Source organism: Eptatretus burgeri, chromosome 11, assembly GCF_056783735.1.
Source record: "Eptatretus burgeri isolate ZD-2024b chromosome 11, Ebu_testis_v1, whole genome shotgun sequence".
Classification (NCBI taxonomy): Eukaryota; Metazoa; Chordata; class Myxini; order Myxiniformes; family Myxinidae; genus Eptatretus; species Eptatretus burgeri.
In genome coordinates this window covers 42,742,709-42,762,329 of record NC_140971.1, presented here as the reverse complement: position 1 = coordinate 42,762,329, position 19,621 = coordinate 42,742,709, and the positions used below count along the sequence as shown (strand labels likewise).

Genomic DNA, 19,621 nt, shown 5'->3' with positions numbered 1-19,621 from the left:
ATCGGGCCCAAAACATGTTTGAAATATCGTGCCACACACTACTATATCGTTTTTGGTCAGATCTCTCCGTTGTGAAGATTCACTTAAAAAAAAAAAATTATCGTCTCTAAATCCGGATTCGGATCTTCCCCAAAATCGAATCAATTCGTCCTTGTCACCACACCCAACCTGTTCACCAAGTTTTGTCCGAATCCGTCCACAAGTTGTTGAGATATCATGCTATATATCGGTTTAGCACAATCTCTCAATGCTGAAGAATCACTTAAAAATTTCTCGAAGTCGGATCCGGATTCGGATCTTTACCAAAATCTAATCAATTTGTCCTTGACACACACAGAACCTGTCCACAAGATTTCATCCGGATCTGTCCACAACCTTTTGAGATATGTTGCACCCAAACAGACAGACAAACAGACAAAGGGGTGAAAACATAACCTCCTTCACCTTCAGTGGCGGAGGTAATAATGGGATTACGGGATACACAGCGTCACCAGTTCAGCCTGGCAGGAGGTATGCGCTCCAGCGAGTGCTGTTGTACTTTTACATTATTTTATCATGGGAACGAAAACAGTGTTCACTGTCTGTTTACATGTAGTCCTGGCTTCAGCGTACTTCAAGTTGTAACAAATCTGTAACTATAACGGGCACTCAGTAGAGCACATACCTTCGCCAACGCTACATTTTGCCCCCCCCCCCCCAGAAACCGTTGATTGTGAGGGTATTTAATCCCATACCACATCTGCCATCTCACATGTGTTATGATGGCTTAAAAACATTAAATTTCCTGCCGTTTGACACTGATTCACGTGCATTGTACAATTTCTGTATGAACTCCCTGACCTTTTTGGGTGTCGGTGTCAAGTCAATCTGATGACAACTGGTCACATGATAAGAAATCAAATATTACACATCACAGGATAGGGAATTGAATTCTAAACATTTTGAATCCACTTACATGCAAATTGTATAAGAATTGACCGCGTTATGATAATAAAGGTCGTTGACCCCCCTGACCTTTGACCCAAACCGCTAACAAAGGTAATGACGTCATTGTATCATATAGTATATCACAAGATCGGGCATTGAATTCACAACATTTTGGCATTGGTTGCATGCAAATTGGATTAAAAAAAAAAAAAAAAAAATCGACCGCACTATGGCAAAATGACGATTTTGACCTTTTCATGACCTCGACCTTGACCTTTGTACTCTTAATTTTGTAATTGGTATTGGAGTGTGGGGAACAGAACAGTCAACATGTTGATGTTGGTTTCATGCAAATCGGATAAGAATTGACTGTGTTATGACTAAAAACGCACATTTTGCAATGTCGTGACCCCCCCTGACCTTTGACTCCAACTGCTAATAAGGGTTATTACGTCATTGTGTCATGTCACATATCACAAGATGGGGCATTGAATTCTGAACATTTTGGTATTAGTTGCATGCAAATTGGTTACAAATTGACCGCGCTATGGTGAAGACGAGTTTGACCTTTTCATGACCTTGACCTTTGACCTGATCGCTCCCAAAATCTAATCAAATGGTCCTCGGATAATAACCAATCATCCCACCAAATTTGCTGCGATTCGGTTCAATACTTTTGGAGTTATGCGAATAACAAACAAACAAATAAACCAATGTCACCCGCAGGGTAACCCGTATCTTGCCAAAAGGTGACCACGTGTGACTTCTTTAAGGTCACACTGAGGTGAACAGAGCTGCTATCCACCAGGAGCGACTCCTTGAGGAATATCTGCCTACGAGAGATTCTGATGAGAATCGTTCTAGAGTAACCATGAAAAATATGCGTTTGCCTCATAATGTCACCAAATGACGTCATAATGTCTCAAGCTTGACATATCTAGAAAGCACTCATCGAGGTGTTCAATTTGAGGTACTACACGATATGGTTCCTAAAACTTGAAAATTTGACCTTGGGGTCAAATATGTTTGACCTCAGGGGCTAACCATGAAGGTCAAGGCCAATCGCCACCAAACATTAATCAGCTGAGCGCCAGACCATGAACTATATTCCCATGAAGTTTGAAGACGATCCGATCAAAATTACTCAAAAAATAAGGGTTTCGTCGACTCCCCTGATTTGCGACAAAGTGACCTTGACCTTTGACCTTGACCTTCATAATTTTGTGCACTGAAAGGGACCTCTATCGGCCTCTGATATGAGAAGTTACAAACATTTCCGATGATAACTGTGCTCTGCAGAGTTTTTTATACGTGATTACAGACAAACAAACAAAACTAAAAAAAAACATACAAGCTGACTCACATATTTTGCAAAAACTTCGTTTTGGGAAGAGAACAAACACACATGTTCACAAATAAATAAATAAATAAATACACAGCGATCAAAACATAACCTACGTAACAAAGTTTGCGAAGGTAAATATAAAGTACGCCTGTTGTAAAAACTTCGCCGGTCTCGTAAATGACTGTCACGACGCACCATGAAAGCAACACGTGACACACTGATCGCTACTGTAGTAGGCAACAAACTACCATAGTGAAATGCGTTCAAACGCGGAAATCTTTTAAATGTCCAACAAATTAAAAAAAAAAAAAAAAAAAAAAGTGACTGGGAAGAATGGCACATTCGAGCTAAATGTATGTTTATATACATCGTGGTTGTTCAAAATTCAGCATTGATCACGTGTACGAACATTGTTGTGGTTGTAGTTGTTTTTTCACGTCTCCCGCATCCTCGAGTACAATATAACTTCAATGTTAAAACATTTCCCCGAAAAAACTTAAAATAACTACATTGCTTCGGAATTAAAACTGAAGACATCCAAAACAAAAAGGAAGATGTGAGACATTAAAGCAGCCGACTGAAATTTAAATATGTTCGACGTTAAAACATGGCGGACACTCTCGCTGGCTTCGGCTACGTGACGTCATTTTCAAATGATGGATACGAAAAGAAGTTTTCTTCGAAATAACAGAAACTTATTTTTTATCTAAAATAAGATGATGTCCCTTGTTGCAATTGCCGTATATTTGGTTTACACACTGGTTTGGTATTACTGGCAGTGACGTCACACCTGGCTCGCGGGCGTCAGTTTTTCAGTTCAGTTCAGTTCAGTTCAGTTTGGTTCCTTGGTGAGGAGAGTGTGCGCAGCTCGAGCAACGACAACGATTATGCAGCAACAGCAGCAGCAGCAACAGCAGCCTCCCCGGCAAGACGACATGGTGTTCGCCAAACCCGAAGCGAGCGACAAGGAAAACCAGCAGGTGATCCGTCTCTTTGTTCATCGAACTCTCGCGTTCACGTTTCACGCCCATTATGATCTGTAAATCTCTTCTTTTGGGTTACGTCTCATGACGCGGTCCGAACGGCCACGTGACATCCCGGACACCGCGAACCGCCTCGTTCGTCCGGTCTCGTCGAGCCAACACGAACAAACGGAGATAGATCAACGTGATCCACCTGCGAAATTTGCTTTGCGATCATAACAAAACACACACAAATACACACACACACTGACACACACACACACACACACACACTGACAAAAAACACACAAACACACACACACACACACACACACACACACACACACACAAACACACTGACAAAAAACACACACAAACACACACACACAAACACACTGACAAAACACAAACACACACACACACACACACACACACACACACACACACAAACAAACTGACAAAACACACACACACACAAACAAACTGACAAAACACACACACACACACACACACTGACAAAAACACACACACACACAAACACACTGACAAAAACACACACAAACACACACACACAAACACACACACACACACAAACACACTGACAAAAAACACACACACACACAAACACACTGACAAAAAACACACAAACACACACACACACAAACACACTGACAAAAAACACACACACAAACACACACACAAACACACACACACAAACACACTGACAAAACACAAACACACACACACACACACACACAAACACACTGACAAAACACAAACACACACACACACACACACACAAACAAACTGACAAAACACACACACACACAAACAAACTGACAAAACACACTGACACACACACACACACACACACACACTGACAAAAAACACACACACACAAACACACTGACAAAAAACACACACAAACACACACACACAAACACACTGACAAAAACACACAAACACACACACACACAAACACACTGACAAAAAACACACACACAAACACACTGACAAAAAACACACACACAAATACACACTGACAAAAAACACACACACAAATACACACACACACACAAACACACTGACAAAAAACACACACACAAATACACACACACTGACACACACACACACTGACACACACACACTGACACACACACACTGACACACATACACACACTTTCAAATCGCTCCTTTCCTGAGACCGACATCCTTTACCATTGTTTTGCATCAACTGTCAGGTAGAGTGTCTTTAATGTTCGACAGGATGGGGCAGAGGTGGTATTGAGCTTTGTTGTCGAGGTTCGATTCCTGACCTGACTAATGTTGGATTGGTGTTGCATCACCAAGGGCTCGTGTATAATTCGTATATGAACAGTTATATCAGTCTCACGTTTTACAATTATATGGATATACACAAGATCTTGCACAACTAGGAAAGCACGCTCCCCCTGAGGAAGGAATAGGGGCCAATTTATTCTGTGCCCCTGGTTAGTGATGCCCCCTCCCTCTGGCAGGGATGAGTAAACCATGTGCACCACTTCTTCGTTGGTATGCAGCATAAGCCTGGGGGGTTGGATCATTAGTTGAGGACGTGCTTGTGCCACTGATACAGTGAGTGCTCTCTACTGGTTAAGGTAGGAATTTGTACTTTATTCATGGTGCCGGCGATAGCTTGCCTGCTCTTCGCGAGGGACACCGTGGGACCTTTAACGTCCACCAGCTAATACCGCCACACGGGATTCCGATTTAACTTCCATACGAGGGACGGCACATACATGTTAATGAATCGTCCTGCCTGTGAAACACCAGGATGGTAGTTTATAGCTGGGCCTGGATCCCAACCTCGGCTTGATGGCTTGGAGGTGAGTGTGCGTACCTGCAGGTCATCCTGTCAGCCCACCATGTGCACTGTGCAAGACGCAGAGGTGAATATCGTCTCCCCATCCTCATTATGGGGTGCAGGCGATTCCATTGTGCCCATGAGCTGACCCTGAGTCGCACCACGTGCCGGGTCTCTCCGCGTGCCGGGTCTCTCCGCGTGCCGGGTCTCTCCGCGTGCCGGGTCTCTCCGCGTGCCGGGTCTCTCCGCATGCCGGGTCGCACCACGTGCCGGGTCTCTCCACGTGCCGGGTCTCTCCACGTGCCGGGTCTCTCCACGTGCCGGGTCTCTCCACGTGCCGGGTCTCTCCACGTGCCGGGTCTCTCCGCGTGCCGGGTCTCTCCGCGTGCCGGGTCTCTCCGCGTGCCGGGTCGCACCGCGTGCCGGGTCTCACCGCGTGCCGGGTCTCACCGCGTGCCGGGTCGCACCGCGTGTCGGATCTCTCCGCATGCCGGGTCTCACCGCGTGCCGGGTCTCACCGCGTGCCGGGTCTCTCCGCGTGCCGGGTCTCTCCGCGTGCCGGGTCTCTCCGCGTGCCGGGTCTCTCCGCGTGCCGGGTCGCACCACGTGTCGGATCGCATCACAAGACACATTATGTATCAGATGTACCCCAAATGAATTTGTGGTTTTTCGATGAATGTATGATTACATGATTCCCATCACCACCAAAGCTGGAGGTGGTTATGTTTTCACGCCTTTCTGTCTGTCTGTTTGTTTGTGTGCAGGATATCTCAAAAACTTGTGGACGGATCCGGATTAAATTTTGTGGACAGGTTGGCTGTATGACAAGGACGAACTGATTAGATTTTGGTGAAGATCCGAATCCGGATCCAACGACATGAAATTTTAAAGTGATTCTTCACCATTGAAAGATACAGTAGTGCGAAAGCAATATAGAGCACGACGTCACGAAAAGTTGCGGACGGATTTGGATGAAACTTTGTGGACAGGTTGGGTGTGTGGCTACGACGAATTGATTCGATTTTGGTGAAGATCCGAATGCGGATCTGGATTTGAGAATTATTTATTTTTTACAGTAGTTCTTCACCATTGAGAGATGGGGCCAAAAACGATATAGTAACTATTTCATGATATCTCAAAAATGTATAGGTGGGCCCGATATGTTCTCGTGCATCAGGCATTACGTGGCAGAGGTACGTGCTGTCCCGAGTGCCCTTCTAGTTGGGCTTGTTTTTATAATGACAAACTTTGAGAAAATATGTGCAAATATTAAATAACCCAATTATGGGAATTGTTCCCACATGCCATTTGGGCTATTGGATCGCTGTCAGAAAGCTCAGCAACAGTCATGATGGTCCATGTTTCATTTTTATTTATTTTCCTTCCCCCCCACTTGCACCCACCCCACCCCTGTGTTTCTCTGTATTGATTTGATTACCGGTGACAGTGTTTCATGGACTTTCATGTTCCGTAGAGACCACCTTTTGGTTGTGATGTTCGATGCTTTATTGCGAATGAACTGCCGCTGAGCTTGCGCTGAGACCTTTTTTTTTAGTTCTGGCGATGGGGCTCCTGCTGGTTAATCCTCACTCCAGCCCAGTATCTCTTACGAGCCGGTTGTCACCCGTCATGCTAAAGCGAGCACAGCAACAGCTTTGAGACTTTATTTCTTCTCTATTCCATAAACACCCTTCTGAGGATAGATAGCACTTTTGTTCCATCCCGAGTTACGTTGTGGGGTTGTGAACTGAGCACCACTTCATGATTCGTAAGATCGACTTGTTTTGAGCTTTGTTAATGATGTTGTTTGTTCTTATGGGTTTTGTATATCCTGCTTTATAATTGTCACCAAAGAGCGGTAATTGGGCAGTTCTTGTTTTTTGGCTTTCTTTACTTCATCCCCCATATGATCTTCACGGCAGCATTTTCACTTTTATATCAGAAAATATGTTCAGAGGGACGTTTTCATCAAGACAGTAGGTTTCGTGTGTTTCTGCTTTGTCTCTGACTCTTGAAAATGTCGTCGTTGCAACTTTTGGAGCCAAAAGTACGCAGTAATTATTTGGTGTAATGCTGGTGTAGTGCGTTTTTCGAGAAAGTGATACCCTGCGAACTGATAGTGTTTTGTTTGGACACACGGACAGCGTATTCATGAGCTGGAAACAAATACAACTTGACATCGCATTAACCTGGTGGAGATCCAGTTTTCATTGTTTACTCTCAAGCCGTGCAATATGCATTAACCAGGGTGGATAATATTCCACTAAGTGTGCAATGCAAATGATTGCCGATCGGTCTGTGCTTGCATTCGGCATGCCACAAACGGGTTTGCTTTGGCAAACTGCTTTTTGCAAGCTCGGCGGATCGAGTGCTCGGTTCGGCGTAACGGCGAGCCTTGTGGGCTTTGTATGTGACCCTGTAAAAAGGTCAGCAGCCTAGAATACTCCTGCTTGAGGCTCAGTCTAGTTGTTGTTGCGCCAGGATACGTGCGGTTTGTAAGAGACTTCGAACACTACCAGGGGCGATTTGGACCATCACACTGTGTTGCATTCCCATCTAATTTCAATTTAAATATCATATTTTACATGGTTCTCTCCCTCCCCCACCCCCATTGCCCCCCTCCTTCCATGGACATATACCATGGAATCCTTTGCATGGACAATTCAATGTAAATTTAAGATTATTTTTGTCATTGAAAAATAAACCGGAGGAATTTTTGAGTCACCGTGATTCTTTCACTGTATTGTTCTGACTTGCCGTGTACTTGCAGAATGTTCGCCCAGAGAAGATGGAAGAGGTGAAATTGCATTCGAAGTACCCAAACCTGGCACAGAAGTCCAGTGGTTCGAGCTTCCTGATGAAACGCATGCAAAGAGGTGTAAGTTTTCAAACACTGCCATCAATTTGAAAACATCTTTAGTTTCATTGGAGCCAAACATATGTGAAGCGTCTTCAAAGTCCTGGTGGTGCTTTAAGTTTGTACCGTCCCCACCCACCCCCGCTCCATCCCTTCCCTCACCTCATAAGGCATCACGACTGCATCTGCTCTCGATTTGGCAGAATATCTTAACTCGTTTGCCTCCAAAGCTCATGTACCCCATCAATTCTTATTTGCCGACATCTTACCTCCTCGTACCCATTTCCTCCTCGATGCCGACTTTTTCATGAGCCCGAGAGGTTGGAGGAAATTCTGGCCAGCCTCAAAACTGTTTCCGCAAGGGACCGAAATGGCACTGGTCCATGCTCTCAAATCCTTCTTGGAAGACAGCCAGTGTTACTCCATTGCGCAAGATGGGTATGCAAGCATATTGTCAACTACAGGCCAGTTAGCTTGCTTCCAATTATTTGCAAATCATGGAATCCAACATTGCAATCGACATCAGATCCTTTTTTTAAATCAAACAACCTAATCTCTGCTCATCAATTTGGATACTGTCCCAGCCATTCAATGTTAGATATACTGCTGCTTCTCTCTCAACAATGTATTCTGATTCTGATGGACCATACTCTGTTACAAAGCATCGTGCTGCTGAAGCAGTTTCTTGGCAACGGTTATGCTGGGTGGTGTGTCGTTGTCTTCCCCAGCAGGAGGCAGAAATTAGGAATTTGGCCATGGTGCTAGTGATAGCTCACCTATCCTTCGCGAAGCACACCGTGAAATCTTTAACGTCCATGAACTAATACCGGCAGACAGGACACCCAGTTTAACGTCCATCCGAGGGACAGCACACTTTCGGATGAAAATTTGTAGCTGTGTCGGGATTCAAACCCAGGCTCGACAGCTTCGAGACAAGTGCGTACCTTAGGCCATACTGCCAGCCCCAACTATGGATGGAGGCCTGAAATCTGTATCTCTGAACATATTGTGGCGAAAACGACCACAAGGTGGGGGAAGTTACGTCGTCTCCCACCAGACTCCTGGAATTGTAGGCCATCGCTCACGGATAATTTCGTGACTCGGCGGGTCGCTTAACCGACCGTGGACGCCAATACCTCAACCGCATAACGTAGGGGTCTTCTTGCTAGGGGTAATCAGTTTACCTAATTAACCACACGGTTTCGACTACCGGGGAACCACGCCCTCAGTACACCTTGCCTGAACCGGATCACTCTACCAACTACAGTAGAGTACCAACTCCCAACTCCGGATCGGATACAGCCGAGCGGAACTGTCAAGGACGTACCGGCTGGAATGAACAGATTATCGGGGATAAAGACCCGGCTAAACTGAGATCCGAACCATGCTGGACCAATGAAGGAAAAGACAAAAACGAACTGGGAACATTTCTACAATCATTTATTTACACGAGGTGAGGAAAAAATGTGGTACAGGAACAGGTTTATTGGTGTGTTATGCAGGGGACAGAAGAGAGATGTAGTGTGACAATTTTACAGCAACTTACAAAAGAGGACACAGAGCAGACTTGTCACGAGAATAATACAGGCAAGAATTACAGTAATCAAAAACTTAAACAGTTTTTACTTGATGGACAGGCGCCACACACTCAGACACACACTCGGACAAAATAAACCCGGTTGAATGGCAAAGGACTTTTGCAGCCACAGGGGGAAGAAGCTGAGGTCACAGTTCTTTTGGTACCTGAACGTTCCGAGGGAAGGAATGCTCCGTAGTGCGGCACCCAACAGAGGTCGTGCAGTTCGGCCCACAGCCGCACGTGTGGAGACCGTGTCTGCGAAGGATCTCGGGTGGAGAGCGTGGAGTTCAAGGTATGAGCAGGACCTGACTGAGGCCTGGTCGAGATCTTTTCAGTTCTCTCACAACCAACCAACCAACGAACTTTCAAATCCAACCAGCGAACCTCTTCCTCCCTCAACCAACAACGAACTCTCCGACTCTCTCACTCTACTCTGAGGATGGTGTCGTAATTTATAGATCTCCAAGGTCGGGGAGGGGCCTTGGCGAAGCCGACATCATCGTCCGTCCTCATTGGACAGGGCCTTCATGGGGTCCACCCTTTCTGGGCGGGGTTTCAGCCAGGCCGGGAAAGCCCGCCCACTCCACGCGTGTCTGGACCCGTCAAGAAGGAATTGGAACGTTTGGGGAAGTCGAGGAACTGGAACAGCGAACGCGAAGATTTTGCCTCGAAACGAGCCTCCGGAGACAGCAGATGGACAATGGTGCGCTGTGGTCAGCGAACCGAGGACTGCAAGCGCTATGGTACCGTGGATCATAATGGAGGGGATATAATGATTTATTAATCTAACTAAAAAAACATCGCAACGCATCCCAGCGTCTTCCCACTACACATATACTTATGGCATAACTAACTTCGGGACAACTGTATGTTTGTATGCATATTGTTCCTAGAACCGTAACAATATCTTGGGCTTTAAAAACATTATGACACCCCACTCTGCTTGGCAAGCTTTCTACATCTAATATATAAAGAATAAAGTTTGTTACTTGCGAAATCGAAGATTCTTTTTAAGGTCAAATTTGTTTTGGGGATTTCGCAAGTATCGTGCGCTGAACAACGTCTTTCTTGTTTGTGCATTTGTTTGTTTATGCATTCACACCCTGTAGGAACCAGTGCAACCAAACTTTGCACTGCTTCTTCTTCTTTCGTCCAGAGGAAGGTCGAGGGCTGTTTTTATTTTTTATTGTTTTTTAATTGAAAAAAAAAATTTCAACCACATAATTGGCCTTCAGATCTTAATCAGGTCTTGTGCTGGTACACTGCCTGTGTTGTTTGTTTGTTTTTTTTCCTGGAAACAATCGAGTTGTATGTATTGTGAAGATCGTGTGTTGAGGTTGTCGTGATTTGTTGTCAACAACACAAATTTATTTATCATAGTGTTTACACGTGCACCTGTTATAAAAAAGATTGCTTTACACAGGTTTATTATAACACTTCCGTGTTCAGTCCTCGAGCGAGTATGTTTGCTTACACCCTGCCACTATCGGGTTATATGTATTTTGAAGATCATATGTTGAGGTGATATTATGGATGCAGGCTAATAACGGAAACTGCGCATTCACTTGGTATGTTTCTTCCTTACCTATAATACTTCCTGTCTCTGTATGATCCATCCGTTGCTTTTTTAACTTTAATCTACCGCATCATGAAGATCGGCATATTAAGATGCCTGCCAGAGCACTTCTGGAACTCCCAAGGGAACACTTCTGTTCGGAAATATCTTAACCTACCTTAGTTGCATTATAAATACTGCCGCTTGCCACCAAAAAGATCCCTGATGGGCAGAAAGAAATAAGATGTAAAGAGAATGGCAGTCTACAAGTCACGTGAGACTCAAGAGCAGACATGGACTCCACTTGAGGATCAATGTGTAAGAAAAGCAGCCTCCAGGTCAGCTGAGACGACAGAGCAAACGCAGGCTTGGGTTGAGGATCAGTGTACAAGACAAGCAGCCTCCAGTTCAGCTGTGACTACAGAGCAGATACAGGCTTGGGTTGAGGATCAACGCACAAGACAAGCAGCCCATAGGTTACCTGAGCCTACAGAGCAGACACAGGCTTGGGTTGAGGATTAATGTGCAACACAGGCAACCTAAATACAAGCAGTGCAAGACAAATAAGCATGTTGGGCATCTTGAGAAGGTGAAGCATTTTGATACAAGTCCAAGTGCATTTTGCAATGCCCAAGATTGGTAATTCATATAAAACCATAAGGCCAACATTCCCCATTTTTTTCATCCAGGAAATATTTCAATACATATTGCATTGAATTTCACCAGGCAACGCTGGGTACTTCAGCTCGTGTAGAATACAATACAATTTCTAGCTTTTTAAAATTTTATTGTTTTTGGATGCATAATCGAGGTTCGTAGAAGAGCTAGAACCGAACATCTAACAGCTTAGCAGAGCCACAGCCCCATACATCTCTGTTGGATTGTACTGCAGCCGATATTGGGAAGATGATTAAATACTCAATTTTATAGACCAGTCCATCCCGGAGAGGGAAAATATTGGCACATGTATATGTATACATGGTCAAGGCTTGTGAAAGAGCGAAGACATAACGGGCTATGACACAACATAACAAAGGGAACAGTCGGAGAAAGGGGAATCGCCAACAGCAGGCCGGCGGGAAAAAGTAGACAGAGATGGACAAACAAGGGATGCGGGTAATGATGAGTCCGTGGTAGGGGATAATACAAGGGGTGGACAAGATGGAAACAGAAGCCACATTTTGGGAGGGGCGGGGGTGGTTTAACAGCAGGGCGGAGGGTAAAAGTAGATGGGGAGGGTTTGTGGTGTGGTCCTTAGACCATTGGTTTGGATGGGGGATGACAAGATTGTGGTGAAGAGTTGTCTTGAAAATCTGGAGGAAGAATAGGATTGAAGAGAGTGTGGAAGCTTGTTCCACAGGCAAGAAAAAAGATAGGAATAAATGAGTGGAGGTGAGCAGTAGTTCTGGATTTGGCAGTTTCATTAGGAGGAAGTTGCTGCTGGACCTCGTGCATACTGTATACACCTGGGGAGGGGGCGGGGGAGCACGGATTGGGCAGAGGGCGCAAGACCAGAAATGAGAAATGAGGCAGAAGAAGACAGAGACCACCGACCTCTCTGTGATGGTGAAGCGATGGTCCATAGACTCAGCTTCATCATGAGAGATTCTACTGATCTTGAAAGCCTTGGTTTCCACAGCATCAAGCTGCACAAGATGTAAAGGCCCGGTCACACCTTGACGTTTTAGCCAACGTATGCCGATTTTTGAATTTTTTTTCTAAAACGCTGGCACACGTTGAATACGTTATGGGTAAGTTTTGATAACATTGAGAGCACGCTGAAAAACACTGCCATACGTCGTTGTACGCTGGCTTTAAACGTTGTACTTTTCGGTTGTCCTCAAATTTTTTCATGCTTGAAATTTCACGACGTATGCCAGCGTATGACTCACACGTTCCGCTACGCTGGCCACAAGTTGTATGCATGGTCTGCGATCGTTGACAGACGTCAACACATGCTACTTGTAAGTTAATCATAAGTTGAGACACGCCGAGGTAATGTTTAGCGTACCCGAAACTTATTTCTAACCTATGATTAACGTGTTGTTGGCACGTTACGCGATCGTTGCCACACATCGACAGACGTTACTTTGAAGTTACTCATAGGCTGAAAGACGTCGGTATAATGGATCGTCCTTGCGTCAGCGTCCACGGCCACGGCCAGGACACTTATTTGCAGCATTCTTCAAACTTTTCTTCGGCATGACGAGCATGTTCACACTTCGATGTCTAGCTTGGCTGTGATTCCAATTGTCCATCGGCAGCGTCTATTTAAAATCGTCGAGTTTGAGCGTTTTAACACGTTCAGAAGAAACGCTTCAAATTTCCAAACCCCAGCGTTAAAAAACAAAGGCGAGCAAAAAAACAAACAGCAATTTAAATCGTTCATTGTAAACAATGAAACTAGCTGAGTGGTACCGTTTAAAAGTCGTTGAGTGTAAAAAAAATCCAATTGTTGAGCGCAAGCATCTACTTTCAATAGTGGAGATGCAGCCATTTAAATCGTTGAGTTTATCATTTATATCGTTAAATCGTTAAACGCAAGGACGATCCATCATAACCCACACCCTCCCCCTCACACTCACTTACTACTGCCAACATGAACAAACTACTACTAATACTAATACTGATAGTGATACTGATACTGTTACTGCTGACATGGACATCGACTCAAAAAGGACTCGAAAACACTGTTGGGTTCCCCTTTTATGAGCAGCATTTTTATATACCAATTCCCAAAATCGCTGGGAACACGTCTTTATATGGCAGTTGTAAGCTTGAAACACGTTAATTTATTTTTTTTTTGTCGACCGGAAGATGTCATTGGAATACGTCTACATACGTCGATGTGTGTTGGGACTACGTAAAGAATTGGTTCAAAGCACGTCAAACATAAGTTAGAAATAAGTTTCGCGTAAAAAAGACATTACCGCGACGTGTTTTGACTTATGAGTAGCTTATAAGTAGCCTTTGTGGACGTGTGTAAGCGTCCACATATCGTGTGTAAAACTTATCCTCATCGCATGCGGAACGTGTGTCATACGCCGAGTACGTCGTAAAATTTTGAACATGTTTAAAATTTCTTGACGTACTCTACTTACTATGACTTATGATAGCGTACTTTAGCGTTGTACTCACGTATACCAAACTTACTCATACCGTATTTGACGTGCCCCAACGTTTTAGACACATTTTTCTTAGGTCGGCATACGCTGGCAAGATCGCCAAGGTGTGACCGCGGTGTTGACACTTCCATTTATACGGCAGTTATGATTCGAATCGTTGTGCGTCAGCCTTTTAATAGGCTACGTCACGACATCGTCGGCGATGCGTGCAACGCGCTATGCCTAAGTTAGACTATCGTTGGGCATCGGTTGTGTAGGCCGACAACAGGTTCAGCATTCGTTGGTACAAGTTATCTATAACACAACGAAACGTTCTGTGTCCATTACCAATGCATTATACATAAGACCAAGTCGTTATAAATACGTCCGAATCTTAAAAAAAAAACATCAAAAGTTCAACGTAAGCTAGCGTTTTACATACATTTTAATACGTTGCCATCGCTGGCTAAAACGTCAAGGTGTGACCAGGCCTTAAGGCAGGAGAGCAGTACTCCATCAAGCTGCACACGAGAGCCTTAGGAACTCAGGTGTCCCAAGGAAGGACTTTGCACGACGGCGTGTGCCCAGTCGGCATCTGGCTCTGGAGACCAACTTTCAAATGTGGCTTGCCCAAGAGAGATCATGGTAGAGTGAGACCCAAGAGTTTGAGTGTCTGAACCTCTTCGAGTGGGTTGTTGAGAAATTAGATGGGGAGGGTTTGTGGTGTGGTCCTTAGGAAGAGAAAGATAGAGATCGAATCCATCCATAACTTTTTGAAATATTGTGATATATATCCTAGCGGGGTATGCTCACACATTGTAAACAATAACGAATCTTGCTTCGCCATTGTCTCGGGTCGCTCACCTGCATTTGGTTTTTATTTATTTATTTTCATTTATTTATCATTTCATTTACGGACGATTTCCGACGGTTCTGTGACCTCCACCCCCCCCCCCTATGGTCAGGCACCCGCTGCTCCTATGGTTGGCAGTGAGTATCATGGAAGCGGTGGGGGAAAGAGTGGCATTTTTATATGTAGAAGAATTGCATGCTCAGTCAGTGGGTCGCCCAAAAAGCTCATAGGGCAGAGCACTGGTACAGGTCACCGGAGGACCTGGATTTGATTCCCGATCTGGGTGTGAAATTTTTCCACATTATACTTGTATGAAAAAAAAAAAACAGACCCACTCACACCTCTCACCTGTGAATGGAGGGAATAACCAATAACCTAATCAATGAAACCCAGGTGGCTCGGATTACATAAATAAATCTACTCCCATGCTCTTCGAGCCAAAGAAGCTGCATAAAGCAACCATGAAAGGCTACTCAAGGTAAGCCCTTTGCTGTTTCAAACCCTTCCCAGAGTTTCTCGTGCACACACATTGATACCGAACACTCCCCGACCTTTCCCAATATACTTGCAGATTAAAATGTTTCCTTCTCTCTTTTTCTCTTTCTCTTTCTCTTTTGCTCTCTCTTTCTCTTTTTCTCTCTTTCTCTTTCTCTTTCTCTTCCTTGTTTGTTCACCCCCTTGTTTAGTCTGCACCTCTTTTTACCATCCCCATGTGAATGATTTGCTTTCTACCTTGTGTTATCTCGCTCTTTCGCCTTATACTAGACTATGTATACAACAGCTCTCTTGTTAAGCAACTCCCTGCTTTGTAATTCATGCTTTACTCTCAATCTCTAATGAATGGAGTTATCAATCAATGTAACGGTGTGTCACTGTGTACCAGCATGCTGATACAGTCCATATTGAATCAAAGCTACAGATTTATATGGGATGCCAAGTGGTTGTTGACTCTTCAAACCTCTCTCTCTCTCTCTCTCTCTCTCTCTCTCTCTCTCTCTCTCTCTCTCTCTCTCTCTCTCTCTCTCTCTCTCTCTCTCTGTCTCTCTCTCTGTCTCTCTCTCTGTCTCTGTCTCTGTCTCTGTCTCTGTCTCTGTCTCTGTCTCTGTCTCTGTCTCTGTCTCTGTCTCTGTCTCTGTCTCTGTCTCTGTCTCTGTCTCTGTCTCTTCCTCCCCAGCAGCAAAAGTACTTCGACTCAGGTGATTACAATATGTACAAGGCAAACCAGAAGCACAAAAGCATGGCAAGTGGAGATATCGAGAAGCCACCCATCACTGGAGATCACATCCCCACTCCCCAGGACCTGCCTCAGCGGAGACCTTCTCTTCTGACGAGTAAACTGGTGGAGTGATAGCTATACTTTCGGCTTAGCAGTTCTGATAATAGTTAAAAATGTGGGGGAAAAAAAAAGTTTTTTGGCATTTATTTTGCTCCCCACCCATTTTTGTTTTTCTCTGTAGTTCGTTAAGCCGAACGCCGTTTACTCTTTCATCGTGCAGCCATCGGAGCTCCAATGCCAATTTCTAACCAAATACAACGTAGTTTGCATAACAACAATGCTTTGTGTTTTTGCATAGTTTTACCACTTTTATTGTGCATCTGCCTTTACAAACGCCACGTGGCAGGAACACCTTTTTCCGTTCCCCTCTACTGCACTGGAGACCACTGCACCATATTGCACTTCTGTCATCCATCTCTTTCCTTTCTGACCCCTTCATTTGGCCTCCCCCTCACCCGTGCCAAATCGGTTTCACTCTAGAGGGTTAAAAACGTGCCTACAATGATAAACAAAATCTCTTCTTGCTATAGATGCTTTACCTCATTTTTGCTCTCCTGTTTATCATGTTCAACAGCTGCCTATTATGTTATTGAACTTTCTAGAACTACAAAGCTGCACTATTCTTTTGGTTTCCTGTGCGTTATAGATAAGTGGTTGCATAATTATTATTCTAGTCTGCTATAGTTTTGCATTTTTGTTTTATTTAACATTCCCGCATGGACTTGTCATGAAGAGGATGATTCAGGATAGCCAGGTCACCTTCCTTCTCTCCATAAACTCCCCCCAACCCTCCCCCCCCTCAAAAAATAGACTCTGAGGGGTTTTTGACTGAGCAGGAGTATTGTAACCTGCAGAGATTTTTGTTTTTCAATATCTCATAGAAATGCAGGTTTAAACGCACATTCTGCTCTCGCAGTGGATTTGCTATGTTCTCAACAGGAAATCGTCTTTTAATTTTTATTATTAAGAAATAAGTGCAGAAGTTAAAAAAAAAAAACTCATAACTCTTTACATTTCTATTTCTGTGAAATGGGCAACCTCTTGCTGAAATGTCCGTTTAAAAAAAAAAAAAAATCTGCAATGATTGTGCGATCACTGGGTAAGCAATTCGCTCGATTTGAGCCCTTTGTATACGGTCGTGTTCGGGTGCTTTGAGCTGATGGAAGGTGGTTTGGGAGTCTGTTACATTTTGTTTGTTTTGAATGCTTGGACATTTGGGGCTTTATTGGTTGTTTTTGTTTTTGTGTTTTTTTTTTTTTATCATATTCATAGCATCATATCGTTTACCTTTGTTTTCACATACGAACTTGCTCCAAGGTGTGTTAAATAGGCTTGTCAGTAAAAACTAAAAAAACAAAAACACTGAAACTGCTGCAAAGCCCTCCCAACTTCGGTTTACTGATAAATGTTTACTTTGTCGATGTGCACACATACCATAATATCTTCAGGGTTTGAATAACATCAGAGTAAGTTTGAGTTGATTTGTGATGCCATGTTAAGCTTGGCTTGCGATGGTGGATCGAATTGATGCATTTGATCATGCCATCCTGCAACGCGCTCACCTATGCATCAAGACAAGGCCATTGCAGAACTCATCCGATAACTTTTGCATGTAAATAAAACCTTTGGTTTTGTATGGCAATTCGTTTCCTGTTTATTTATTCTATTTTGTCCTTGCTTGATTCAAACCTTTCCCATTTTATCTACTTACAAGGCCTTCATCCACAGTTTGATGAAGTCCTGCTCTCCCATTAGGGCTGGCGTCCTGGCATTGCACCTTGCTCAGTATGATGCCATGGAAACCAAGACCTTCAAGATCATTGGAATCTCCCACGATGAAGCTGAATCACTTTTACATCATAGATAGGTTGGTGGTCTCTGTCTTCTATCGCCTCCTTGCACCCTCCACCCTTTTGTACTCTGCTCCCCGCCCCATGGTTTCTTCAGGGCACACACTTTGCCAGTAACCCCTTCTGGTGAAATTCCCAAAATCCAGACTCGTTGATCACCTCCACTCATTCGTTCCTCTTTTTTCTTGTCTGTGGAACAAGCTTCCACACTCTCTTCAATCTCATTCTTCCCTCCACATTTTCAAGACAGCTCTTCACCACCATCTCAGGTCATCCCCCATCCATCCCCATTATCTTTTCTACCCTCATCAACCCGCTCCGAGCCCACACCTCTCCGTGTTTCCAAGTTATCGGGTTTCCTTCTGTTCACTCACCCCAATCATCAGTTTTTTTTCTTTGTTTTTTTTTGGGGGGGGGGTGGTGGCTTTGTTCCATTTCTGCTGTTTTCCTAGTTTTCCTTTCCACTTCTATGACAGAGTTTACACCTGTATCCAGTTTGTTCATCCCTTGTGTCTTCCCCCCCTTGCTCTCCTGCTTTCCCATAGCCATTCCTCCTCCAGGTTTCCTATTTTGTCCCTCTACTATGCTGTTGGTGTGTTCTTTACCTTCAGTAAATGGAGGTTATTTTTTCACCCTGGTCTGTTTGTGAGCAGGATATCTCAAAAATTATGGATGGTTTTGGACAATATTTGGTGGATAGGTTGGTTGTGGAAAAGGATGAATTGATTTGATTTTGGTGAAGATCCGGATCTGTATCCGAGAAGTTTTTAATTCTTTCAGTGTTTCCTCAACATTGAGAGATGGGGCCAAAAACGATATAATGTATACCACGACATTTCAAAAAGCCATCAACGGATTTGGACGAAACTCAGTGTACATGTTGAGTGTGTGACCAGGACAACTTGATTCAATTTTAGTGAAGATCTGGTTCCGGCTAAAATATATATATTTTTTAATTGCCTCTCTTTTTATTATTTATTTATTTTGTTACTTCTTTCTCGCAACTACCACCTGTTGCTTCGCTGATGGTAATACTAAAAGGGGGACGGAAAAAAGAGGGAGAGGGGTGGGGGAGGAGAGAGCGGGGAGAGTGAAGAGGTGGAAGGGAAAGGAGAGAGGAGGAAGGGGGAACGAGGAGGGATGGGGGAAGGGAAGACAGTGTGAGGTGAGTGGAAAGGAAGGCAGACGTACGATGGAGCATCATTTACGATTCATACTGTTTCATCAATATGATTCTGCACAGAATAACAAAAATGAAGATGGAAACAAAATAATGTCTGAAATTCATTTTCTGCAGGTCATACTATAAACTCGGTCCAGAGACAAACTCCCCTCCGAACATAACCACCGTCCGGATATGTCCAGGGAGTGAGGAGGGTGCTGCACTGTATTTAGAGGGGGAAGGGCAAGGATGAGAGAGAGGTGTGGGGGTAGGGGAAGGGGAGTTAGCAGAGAGAATATGTTGCACTT

General features: G+C 44.2%; 2 protein-coding genes across 3 annotated transcripts in view; one reads left to right on the top strand and one right to left on the bottom strand.

The window, feature by feature from the left end:
• Positions 1-3,245, bottom strand: part of PIGO (phosphatidylinositol glycan anchor biosynthesis class O) — an 87,054-nt gene extending 83,809 nt beyond the window's left edge. Inside the window, exon 1 of the mRNA XM_085846237.1 lies at positions 3,063-3,245. The gene's annotated coding sequence lies outside the window, so the exon portion shown is untranslated. The remainder of the gene's footprint in view (positions 1-3,062) is intronic.
• On the top strand, positions 3,057-17,943 carry LOC147016954 (cAMP-regulated phosphoprotein 19-like). 2 transcript variants are annotated; one of them, XM_085846257.1, is made up of 3 exons: positions 3,057-3,252; positions 7,848-7,955; positions 16,203-17,943. In XM_085846257.1, exons 1-3 carry the CDS (start codon positions 3,160-3,162, stop codon positions 16,371-16,373), a joined length of 372 nt encoding a protein of 123 aa, XP_085702383.1. In that variant the 5' UTR covers positions 3,057-3,159; the 3' UTR covers positions 16,374-17,943. The 2 variants fall into 2 exon arrangements, with proteins under 2 accessions (XP_085702383.1, XP_085702382.1); XM_085846256.1 differs by having other exon boundaries at positions 16,200-17,943.
• Positions 17,944-19,621: the final 1,678 nt, after the last annotated feature.